Source organism: Dryas octopetala, chromosome 9 (assembly GCF_963921425.1).
Source record: "Dryas octopetala chromosome 9, drDryOcto1.1, whole genome shotgun sequence".
Taxonomy (NCBI): Eukaryota; Viridiplantae; Streptophyta; class Magnoliopsida; order Rosales; family Rosaceae; genus Dryas; species Dryas octopetala.
Window position 1 is genome coordinate 6,968,092 of NC_141374.1, and position 12,200 is coordinate 6,980,291.

General features: G+C 35.0%; 1 protein-coding gene across 1 annotated transcript; it reads right to left on the bottom strand.

The window, feature by feature from the left end:
- Positions 1-5,151: 5,151 nt before the first annotated feature.
- On the bottom strand, positions 5,152-10,844 carry EYA (eyes absent-like protein). Its single transcript, XM_086257635.1, has 6 exons — positions 10,749-10,844; positions 10,067-10,322; positions 9,781-9,948; positions 8,664-8,757; positions 6,860-7,048; positions 5,152-5,642 (listed from the first exon to the last, which is right to left on the bottom strand). Exons 2-6 carry the CDS (start codon positions 10,274-10,276, stop codon positions 5,383-5,385), a joined length of 921 nt encoding a protein of 306 aa, XP_086113761.1. The 5' UTR covers positions 10,277-10,322; positions 10,749-10,844; the 3' UTR covers positions 5,152-5,382.
- Positions 10,845-12,200: the final 1,356 nt, after the last annotated feature.

A 12,200-nucleotide genomic window follows, 5' to 3' on the forward strand; every position in this document is an offset into this window, starting at 1 on the left:
ATTTTCGAGTGTTCAACGGTGCATTTTTACTTCCTCTCAAGCCCTGATTTGTCGACTTTATATTAGGTTTTAACTATAAGATAACTTAATATGCAGTCTCCACAAACTTCATTATATACCTTAAGAAGGTATAAGGCGAACCCGTACCCTATACCCTCAAAAAATAATGATATATTTCTTTGACAAGGCAATGGTCAAAGGACTTTATTTGAAAAAAAAAAGTCATAAGGTTTTTTTCTTTTAAATAAGAAATGTTAGAAGGACTAAACTCTAATTTTTCCTTAATCTTAGGGATTATCCCCTACAGTCCAAAAAAAAAAATTCTTATTATCCCCTAAAATAATGAAATGAGCGTTTCCAAATGAGAGGTGACGAATGGTGAGGAATGTCCATTCTATTCATACAATTCAATACTTGAGCTTAAATTTTAAATCCTAAACCCTAAATCTCAACCTTAAACACGAGACTTGAATCTCAAGTTTGATCCCGAACCCTAATCCAAAAGTTTGAGTACCCTAATCAGGTTCTCGACCCTAGCCAAAAAAAAAAATAATTAGGTCTCAACCGGTCGAACCCCAAACTTGAGATACAAATGTTTAGCCCCAGAAGCAAGAGTACTCGACTCAAATCCTAGACACCAAACACCAAATCTAAAGCATCAGACGTTGGACCTTAATTCCGGATCTCAAACCCTAAACTTCTAGACGCCAAACTCCAAGATCTGAATCCTAATTCCGAACCTCAAATACCAGATCAAGACCCTAAACCCTAAACTTCAAGAGTTATTTCTGAATATTATTTTTGTTTTTATTTCCATTGTGCGGACAAGTCTGCCCTTAAATATATTTGCTACTTGAAGTTTATTTTGAAGGCTTAAAAGTACTAGTAGCTGAAGTCTTAAATTTGCAGCCTAAGCGACATCACATATATGAACTTCCTTTTCGTTCTCCGGCCACACAAGATTTTCTTTGCGTGTGACAAATGGAGAGGCTGATTGAATGTGTGAATTGAAGCCAAATAGAAGATAGAATCGTTCTATCTAAAATTTAATGCAATAGACCAAAAAGAAAAAAAAAAAATTGAGGCTATGACAAACGCCAGCAAAAGCTTGTTAGAAATTAGAAACTTTCTTTACGTACTGTTCACTCACTCTCTCTCTCTCTCTCTCTCTCTCTCTCTCTCTCTCTCTCTCTCTCTCAACCATGCTTCTCTTTTTACACTATTTTATCTTGATAAGTATGCAAAAGAACCATTGCAGTATGGGCTGTAACCCTTGTAATAAGCTTGAGGAACACTACAAAAAAAACCATTGCAGGGTCCATAGATAAGTATGCAAAAGAAGAAAGGGACCACCATATTGGTTGTATTTCTGTTGGATTTTCTCCATACTCACCTTGATCCCAACTGGATATTCCTTCCATTTATTTATGCTCCAGAGATGTCTTTCAATAATTCAAATTTCAGGCTCCACTAAAATTATTATATGTGATGATCATATGTAACATTCCTTTTTTTTTTTTGGTAACCGAGGGTGTCCTGGGCCAACTTTCGCACACCAAATTAATCCTTGGGCCGGTCAAAAGCAGACAATCAATGTCGGGCCTAGGGGATTCACAAGAGATTTTACCTCCCTTGCTGCCTGGCTCCAAGAGTCGAACTGGAGACTCGAAAACCTTCCTCTTTTAATGTACATGCGAAATTTTTACATTATGAGACTTGCAAACATGCTACAAAAATTTCCACATACGAAAATTCCTCAAATTAAGTTCAATTGCTTTTGTTCCTGAAGGTATGAGTAAAACTATTTGTATCGTGTTTACCGACTACATCTCCAATAGAGGAATCCGTAAATGTGATTCTCTAGAATTATTCAAAGGTATTAGCAACCTAGCTACCTTAGAAATTTGCTTAATAAGAACTTTATTTATCTCAGTACAACAATTACATATAATAGCAAATAATAGCAGCAAAGTCTTCATTTTTGAGTGCCCTTGAGGTTAGTTTAAGTGATGAGAGAAGATGGAGTAATGGGTACGATTATAATAGGTCCAAGGTTCCCATTTCTTCTAATAAAAAACAAAAAACAAAAAACAAAACTCTTCTAAGCCAAATTACCAACAAATGTTTGCAGAGTTAATTACACTTACACTCCCTGAAGTTTATTAACTTTTCACATACACCCCCTGGGATTTCAATAATTACATATACACCCCCTGAGGTTTTAAAACTGTTACATATAACCCCCTATAGTGAGACAAAAATGATGATAAATTATGCAAAAAAGTATGTAAGGGATTAAAAAGCCTAATAAGATTATATAAGGCGTAAGGTCCAACCTGAATACAAATATTTTCTTTTTTATTTATTTATTTATTTTCTTTTGTAGGGGGTTATATGCAATAGTTTTTAAATCTCAGGGGGTGTATGTGTAATTATTGAAACCTCAGGAGATGTATGTGAAAAGATAATAAACTTTAGGGGGTGTAAGTGTAATTAACTCAATATTTGCATGGGAAATGTTTCGACAAGGATTGGCTAAGTTAATAACCCATCAATTTCTTTTGTCACTAGAAGTTCAAAACCAACCCCAATCACCATCAACACAGACAAGCATGGTTCAGAAAAAGTTATGACTAAGAGCAACAATTTTCATTTTAAGGTCCACTTGATTAATGCTTTGGTTACCTTTTAGTTTGTAGGCGCTGAAAAGCTGTTTCTGAACAACAATAAACTGAAAAGCAACTCTCAAACATTACATGCAACTTATATGAGAAATCATGTTTGTTGAGATGCATTTAATTTGTTCAAAATCCAAGGAGCACCACCATCCAATTTCTTGGCCGGGGACCTCAAATGCTGACAACAATGGCTAGCTTCTGCCAAATTAATCCCAAAGGACCAGACGTTTTTTTTGCTCCCAAACAAAACCCACGAGCTACTCGTTTTTCCTTTTCCTTTTTTTTTTTTTTTTCACATTATTGTGAGCTAATCTAGTGATAATTTTGGCATCAAAGTCCAAGGAAATCTCCATTTGTCCAACTTGGCTGGTCTTTTGTGGGGTAAAAATTGTTTTGGATAAGCTTCATGAGTTCATTCACAATGAAAATTAGTCCAATCTGAAACATCAATAACCAAACTGTTCCAATGCAAATCGCCCATCAAAGATATGAAAATGTGTCTAAACACCAGCCACTTATTAGGTCATTTCATAAAAACCAATCCACATAATTATACTAATAAAGGACAATAAAAGCTTTTTGGAACCTACTTGAAACTAAATCTTGTGATAATCTGAGATAACTACAACTTGTGGCAATTGGGCACCAGTAATGTAGTGCCAACATGTCAAAGACCATCCTAGAATATGATCAGATAAGGTTTGCATTTGCGGCCGAAAAATTGGACTTAAACCTATTAGGTAATTAATCAACTTCAATGAATGATCGAGCTTTTTAATTTCATGGTAAATTGGTTTTTGATAAGAGGCTATGGGTATAAATACTATCCTAGGATATATAGTCTACCTTTTCAATGTGAGATATTTGGATCACCACACTTCCGCACCCAATGTCCTCATCCAATCACACTCTATAGTCTCTAATCTCTATCGACACTGGTCAGATTATAGCCATTTCCTTTGTGGCGGCTTTCACTTGCTTACCAATATTTAATGATCATATCATACTCATACATAGAATTTTATTCAGGTGTGAATGTTCGCACTGTGTGAACGCACCTGATCTGATCGAGCCTCCTCATACATAATACCCATTTTAATCTAACCTATAAGTCTCGCCTCTTTGGTGGACTCTGGCCTAGTTGCATAATGAAACTTGTTAAAGTACCAATTGATAGGAGCTCATGGGTAAAATTTGCCCATGAAAACCAACCTGATGGGGAAGGGTGCCCTAGGGTTTATATACTATCCCCAAACGTGGGATATTTGTATCCTAACACTTTTTGAAATGGTTTTGGACCATAAATATCTATGTAGGGAAATTGTGTCTGTCGCAAACAAAATTTTCCATGTCAATTGTCTCAATAAATCAGTTTATTTATTAGTCTTACTTTTCTTAAGATTGGGGTTTAAGGTTTCGATAAAATGTCTCAAAGAAATTGAGATATGCAGCTTGTTGTATTTTCTCAGGTAAGGAGGAAATTTCTGGATCCACTAAACCCCTCTTAATTTGGCAACAAAGGCAGCATATATACATTTGAATAAAGAGAAAAACAAAAGAAAAAGAGTTGCATAGTAACAACTAACAACAGAGGAAAATCAGTGAAAAATATTTATCATTTTTGTCCAAACTTAGAGCACTATCACATCAGATGCTGACATCTGAATCAATGGGCTCCCCCATAGATTAACTCCAAAATTATTTCTTGTCTATTCAAATTTAAACCACAATTGTGATTTCTGTGTATTCCCATATGTACGAATACCATACCAGGCCCCCCCTTAAAAGTTAGGGGTTTCAAATATCAGTACTCTCTGATTCTGTGCGAAAATTGGACCAATGATTTGTAGTAAGCTGAATCCAAAAAGATTTCAGCATGCATAGAAAGCTCAGTTTGTGTTGCGGATGGAACTTGTTATACTTCACCCAACACATTTCCACATCAGAAATCAACAGAGCAAAATGTTGCTAGACTTGCCATGTGTTTTCTAAAACAAAGTGTTAAGTCTAGCTCTGATATACAATCTCCTCCTAATACCAGTCTTTCAGACCCTAAAACTGATACCAATGCAATCTGATTTAACTACTATCTCATCTTCTGCTCCTAATGCAAAAGGCACTTGAGGGGAACCTATCGATACATCCTATTTCCGAACCTGCTATGTATGGAAACAATTGAGAATGTGAATTTCAGTTGGATTCAAAGTGCTAAGAATTTCTGTTGGAAGCATTCAATTGTATTCTGTTAACCAAGAAAAACAAAAATTTCACTAAATGAACATGCACCAAAGATATTGGTTGAATAAGAGTTCATGGTAAGAAGATTGGGACCTTCGTTAGCCATCGCACCATCCAAACAACAAACACAATGGTCTTGAATCTTGATAAAGGATAAAAAGTAGAATAAAAGTTTGAACAGACTTAGTTATACGAATCCACATTCAACTATGATAAACAATTAACATACAAGAACTCTTGCAATTTATGTGAACTATTCCATTAAAGGATCAGGCCAATAGGCATCTTCTAGGGGGCAAAGTCACCTTTTTGTTTTAAGAGAGCAATAAATTTGGCTTATGAGGTGCTTATCTTCATTTAACTGAGTTGATTGATACAAATTCTTTTAAGACATGATTCCACAACATTGTTCTGATTTTATGTACAGGTAGATAACTCAGGAATAGCTAATTGCAAATCGAGTGAGCTACTCTTTTTCGTCTTCAGCATCAGAATTCCCATATACAACAGAAAAGTAAAATCCTACTGTCCTCGATGTGAGGCCTGGAAACCTGTGAGAGCTGCCTGGTCGCATATCAATTTTAATAAATGGCCATCTCATAACTTGTGCAGCTTCACACTCCTCCCATCCATCCCCAATTACGCAGAAGCTCACATTTGGGCTGTTAAAGCGCGCCTTGATCCACTGAAAACATTGTAATTTCCCCACTTCCCAGGAACTATAAACTGAAGAAATTATAGATTTTTCAGTACCCATTGTCACAACTGATGAATAAATTGTTATAGCCCCATTAATGCAAGGAACAAGGTCTATTTGGTGATCACCAAAACCCATGAAAATTTAAATTTAACTATGTAACACATCAGGAGTCCACTTCTTGCAAATGCACTATTTCACACTAAGTTTTCGAGTAAATTTTACCTGCATTAGGGGACATTAATGCTGATTTTAACACTAATTATAATACTGAGATATAATAATCTAGAACAGATTCCTAGTTGTTGAATTTTATAGAAGTGGTAAACCACAAATATTAGGCATCTTGAACATCAGATACATCTATCAGAAGATGTTGGTTAAGTCTGTTTCTAATATACTTAAGTTATTGGTTTGACCTGGTGCTAGAAGTATTTTGACAATCATTCATTCCAGAATTTGGTTGTCTAGAATCCTGAACCCAATCAACGAAAAACAAACAGTTAGCTTCTAAAATGTTTCTCTTAGAAAATATAACACAAAAAGAAATCAATTTTTCTTAAATGGAACTCCTTTACTAAGAGTGTTAGTTAAAGACGACCAAATTGATACACCAATAATGTGCTGACTTCAGTGTAAAGATTTGAACTTCCTTATCAGTGGTACATTTTGAGCGAACCCACATTCAACTTGTATTCAACCCAGTTGACCCGAAGGAAGCATGCGGTCTCAAAAGTAGCTCCCAACACAAGGAGATTCACCAGACTACCAGGGGTGTCGTCTGGAGGTTATATATTTCCAGTACCATTAAGAGATGATCATGGAATCCAAATTAAATAGAGAAGTTACTGTCACCTTCTTAGATACAAAAGTTCTGTCATCTATGATCTATCTTACATGAAAAGTGGCAATGGAAAATAAAATAAAGTCAAGTGTCCATTAAATAGTGAAGTTGATTGTCTAATATGCTAACCCAGTAAGTCTTTAGCCATTTAACTTCAAGATTTTCTAATAAAATAATTCAAACGTAGCATGCCCCGTATGAAACTGATGTACTTTGAGGCTCCTACTTATGTTATTAAAAGGACAATAGAGCACAGAATGCACAGGACAAAACAATGCTGTAACGGGCCAATTAGCTCAAAACAGAAGAAAAGAAGCTTGATCATTTATCAAAACAATGAAAAAAAACTTCACAGATGCCAACAATAATAAATTGAACATGACAGTGACAAGGATGACTAACCATTTTCATGTGTTATCAGATTGTCGAGTCGAAAGAGCAAGCATTTTACAAGGCTGGGGATCAATGATCCAGAGGTCACCAAGAGATTAACATGCTGATACTTTGAAGTAGAAGATCCATTGATCACATCAGTAGCCACAGGAGATGTGTCATTGTGCCCAGCAGAACACTCTCCCAAGAAGGCATGTGCTACATTAGCATAAAAGGAAGATGATTATTTAGCAACTATTGAAGAATGTTTAGGCATGAAAGATCACAAGCTCAAGGAACAATGTATTCAAACACGAAAAATTCTCTGGTGCGAAATGAAACTCGCGAAATTTTTGCAGAATGCGAGAGAGCGTTCGAATGCCCAGCGTTAGTTCTGTACATTTCATTCCATACCAGAGAATTGCGCATTCAAACACTACACAGGAAAAACTGTTCCTTAGGATTATCAGAAGGTGTTGAGAAGTGCACATCAAATCTAGCCATCATAAAGGTGAAGGGAAGCAAGATAACATAATTTTATTTGTGATGGTTGTGTATCTGATTAAAGGAGGTGATGTCTTGGACAAGCAGAAGATGAAGGGGTGTGCCCATTATTACTGCATGGATTTGTGAGAGTTGAAAAGATCATGGTAGACAAATAATAAGGGTAGGCAATAGCTCCATCTTCCGTATACTGAACCCATCATCAGAAACTTTCTTTTTCTTGCCCCCTTGTGTTAAATGCATAGGATGCCTATTATAATTGCTATTTCTCTACCAGAGAGGTGACATCCTCTGGAATTTCCTAGGCCATCCAAGTACAGGCATTCTTCTTTGGCTGAAATGCTTGCCATTATATAGACAGGGATTTCGAACCTGTTCCCATGGAAATTGATTTGTCCAAATACTGTTCATTAAATCAAAACCAACACCATTACACTCCTTGGGGGTATTACTATCTCACTAATGAATCTCATGAAAGACCATACAATCTCCTCTTGCTTGAATGCTCAATTCTGTAAAAATTAATAGACCACTCGTGCTGACTTATTTATTTTCTGGTGGCTCCATTACCACCATTGTTTCATAAGTTTGTCAATTCTTATTAAATTTCTCCTCATGAAAATATTACATCTTCCATATGATCTGTTTTCCTCTTCTTTCCTAATGTTTTCAAGTTGAAAAAGAGAGAGCATTTTTAATGTTCCCATACCACAGAATTATTAATCAGAGAACCTAATTTCACATTAACAAAACAAAGGTTCGTAATGGGAGGAAATTCATTTTGCATGTTGCACGATTGCAATCACTGTGGCTTGAAGCGGAATCTCCACAAAGAGTTCACTTTATATGCCAATGGGAGGAATAAGTTGTAAACTATTAGTATGACTTGGTAATAGACTTTTCAGCAATTTGTGTATGAAATGTTCATTTGTAGAAAGTATTTCCAATCTTTAGCATGTTTTCTCAGGATACCCTCAGTAAAATAAGAATGGAAAACTAAGACCTACCCACTGAACATTTATCTCAACTTGCTTAAAGGATGATAGGATTATAGGCTAATAGCAATGGTTTGACAGTATCTAGTTATCTACTAATGTAACAACAGTGCAGTTTTTATACAATCAGATTGCTTCCCGTTTATTGTTAAAAGTATTTATTCATTTTTTCAATCTAGAAGACTGGAAAAAAAAAAAAAGGCCAAGATTTGTGGAATACATCATCAACGAGAGGACGTTCAGCCGAAGCACTATTTCTGCTTCTGGGCTGGATGAGTAAAAGTCACCAAAAGAGTAACAAATGCAAGAAGCAACATCTCTATAAAACCAAATACCTGAGGAGAGCCATCTATCTGTATATTTATCAGTCATATCATACAACTCATCCAAGTCCTTTATCATCTCTTGATTAAGAAAGCTGTGCAAACCCTGAAAGAATGGAGAAATTTTGAGCTTTTCTACAGATAGCTCTACCATTATAATACCCAAAATAGCTTGCAGAAACCTATCTAGCTTTCTTATGCAGCAAACAAAAGCATACTAATTCTCATTGTCTATACAAACAGAAAACAAAAATAGATGTCAAATCAGTATGATGGAAGCTCGATTGAACCTTTCTCACATAAAACGTGTTAATAAGAGTGGAATTGAGATTGGTATTTACAATAAGTGCGAGGTAGCTAATCCATGAGGAGACAACCCTGCAGAGCCAAATTCTGTTAGACCAGATCAAGCCTGCTTACATGCAAAACAATCCTTCCCTCAAGCACAACATATTAAGGATTGCAAAATGACCTGAGTGCACCGTGGATTATCTCCATCAAAAAATATTTCCCTCATAACTTATCTTTTTTTCTTAGAGAAAAAAAATGGAGGATTATGCTAGTTTATGTGATTTCTTCATCGCTTGAATCACTGAAAGAAAAGTATATGTGTACATAGTAATCCCATATAAAGTGTTCCATACCACTATTAGAGGAATACTCTTCCCTAAGCACAGCCTTAATAACCTTCCACACATGACACACAAAGTTCATCGTGCTTAATGCTTTTGCACATGCATTTTTCCTTGTCTGCAATGAATTTTTGTACAGCTTAAGACAGCATATAGACATATTGAGTCAAGGAACACTTTTGAATCTTTTGATGTATTTCCTTTTAGAATTTTATAGCATCTTTAAGTGAGTTCCTTCCAATTTTTCATACATTTATGACCAATTATATTTCCTATAACATGTAACAAAATGATAGTATTGCACAATTTGATCGTGTCCTAAAACAGGTTTGCATCAAAGAAACCAGTGCATTTCTATCATGACCAAAACAGTGCGAGGTGAATCTACTAAGAATGCAATGTTGAAACCAAAAGATTTTATTTAAAAAACAATACCACAAATATAAGCATGACAAAATTAAACAAAAAGTTTGTGTAAAGAAGATGCGTTGACACACCTGTTTGTATCTATGGGCTATGACTCTATGCCTATAAGCCAATTTTCTTTTGTTGTCATCATCATATGGAGGACCAAACCCATCTTTGTTGAAATCATAATCAGAAAGATTCCGGCCATCATCACATTGGCTCAAGACATCAATAGAGGGTTGATTGTAGTTCTCAATCTGCATTGCCAAAACCAAAATTCAAAATCTAAAATGGCCTGCAACTCAGCAATTTGCGACCACATACATAAATACATACTTGGCAATGTGTGCTTGTAAAAGAAGGGTCTAAACTTACTTGTTCATAAAAGAAATGATCGTCACACAAAGCAAGAATGTGCTTCTCCCACATCTTTCCTATTTCTAAACCCTCTTGTATATTCTTCAAACCATTAAAAGTCTCTGCATATGTTCGGTTCAACAAAGACTTGAGCAGTATAAGAGTCTCATCCATGTCCCATATATAGACCTTTATTTTCTGATCCATGCTACTTGTGTTTTCACCCATTATCTTCCTCTATTTTGGTGTCAATTCTAAGGAGCTAGTTTCCTGCCTGGAGAGTTCAACAATCAGATTGTACATTTGTGACTCTGACCCACATTACATATAATAATAAATCAATCAACACAAGTTTGCTTCATTTGCTAAAACCATACAAACTTCACATACATTAATTTTCTCAACTTACTTGCTTTTCAAATAACTTCAAAACGTGATATTGTCACTAAAAACAACTACAAAACATGATTTTATTTAATTAAGCAAAAACAAAAAAATCAGAAACCTGGAAATGGGTAATTTGAGTGCAATAGCTTGTACCTAGAAGAATTGTATAAAAAGAAATTTAATAAAAAACAGAAACGCAGTTGTAATTGCTTATTCTAGTCTAACCCAACTCCTGAATACAATCAAAATCAGCACTACACAATCAAACAACTTTGGATTAATGATGAAAAGCATTCAAGATTGAGATTCTAACCTTGACGTCAGTTGGGGCAGTTGTGACTTGTGAGTAAAAATAATAGAAACGCAAAACAAAGAGAAAAGAACTTGAAAAATAAATACGACTACGTTTGGGGCCTTGGGCTCCAGAGTGGAGATACAGCGTTTTCTTGGTCTGTCAACTTGTCCGAACCCAGATTTCACCCGGTCAAGACTATGAGTAAAGCCCAGACACGAGACCCACAATAATCTTTTTGGGCCTGAAAACCCACAAATGATATAAAAATCTATTTATAATCTCCCAATCCATATCACAAATTAGAGTGATAAATCAAGAGAAACGCTGATAAAGATGTTAAGAGGATACAACTCCTCTGCATTTAAATGTGGTGCATTTCTATGCATTTTGAAAAATTCTGACCACTCTTATAATCTAACGGCCTTCATTAATCCACATCAACACAAGTTTTTTATTTTCTTAAAACTTACCATTTTGGACCATCATCTCTTCCGTCTCCTTCTCCCACTTTTCTCCCTGCTAGTTTTGTCCTTTCTTTGTTAGTCATCTCTGTTCTTGGTGATTATTTGTAGTACTCCTGGTTATATTGAAAGAAATCATGATTCTCTCCTCTCTTAGCTCTAACAATGATAATCTTTAAATTACAAAAGATTTCTCAAAAAAAGAAACCCAATGATGTGATCAAGCCAACAAGCCCTCGTAAAATACATTGCTAAAAATAAGACTTTGTCGTAAAGTTGTAAAATTGGAAGGATATTGAAACTCAAGGAAGAAATTTTACCATCCCAACTACTTTTGAGCACCACAAATTAAAACACCCTAAAAACTATTGATATTTTTTATATTTAATCCTAATTTTCTATATCATAATTTTATCAAAACTAATTTTTTGTCTTATCCAATATTATGTAGTTCTCCAATTAGTTTCATATTGCTTTTCTTATAACAGCCAATACAAATTGATATGTTACATTGTTACACTAAAATTTATTTGAGGGGTTTTGCTATCAATTCAGAAGAAATGAGAAAGAATAATAGAGCAAATACATGAAGTTCAAGAGAGGAGAGAACAAGAAGAAGACGTTAGCGAAACAAATCAACCAATATGGAGAAAATTTAAGAAAATTAAATTCTTGTGCTAACATGGCCTAGTGGATCATTAGATTATAAGAGTGGTCATAAGTTTTCAAAATGCATAGAAATGCACCACATTTAAATGCAGAGGAATTGGATCCATGTTAAGCCAGTCCACTTTTAAGTTTTTGTATTAAGTGTACGTTCGAATGTTTCATTCAAAATCTTCGAACTCTTACCCTGCATATGTTTATGTCTGTCAATTACAACTCACATGTACGTCAAAAACAAAGTCATTTACACGGTTTTATATATATATATATATATATTTCTTGTAAAAGATTAATACACAAAAGTCGAAACAAGACAAAAAAAATCTTACAAATAAATAATGTG

Coding starts and splice junctions, on each gene's coding strand:
- EYA (XM_086257635.1), bottom strand. CDS start 10,276: ATGGGTGAAAACACAAGTAGCATGGATCAGAAAATAAAGGTCTATATA. Junction 9,949..10,066: donor ATCATTTCTTTTATGAACAA/GTAAGTTTAGAC, acceptor TTGGCAATGCAG/ATTGAGAACTACAATCAACC. Junction 8,758..9,780: donor TAGCCCATAGATACAAACAG/GTGTGTCAACGC, acceptor CCATTCTTTCAG/GGTTTGCACAGCTTTCTTAA.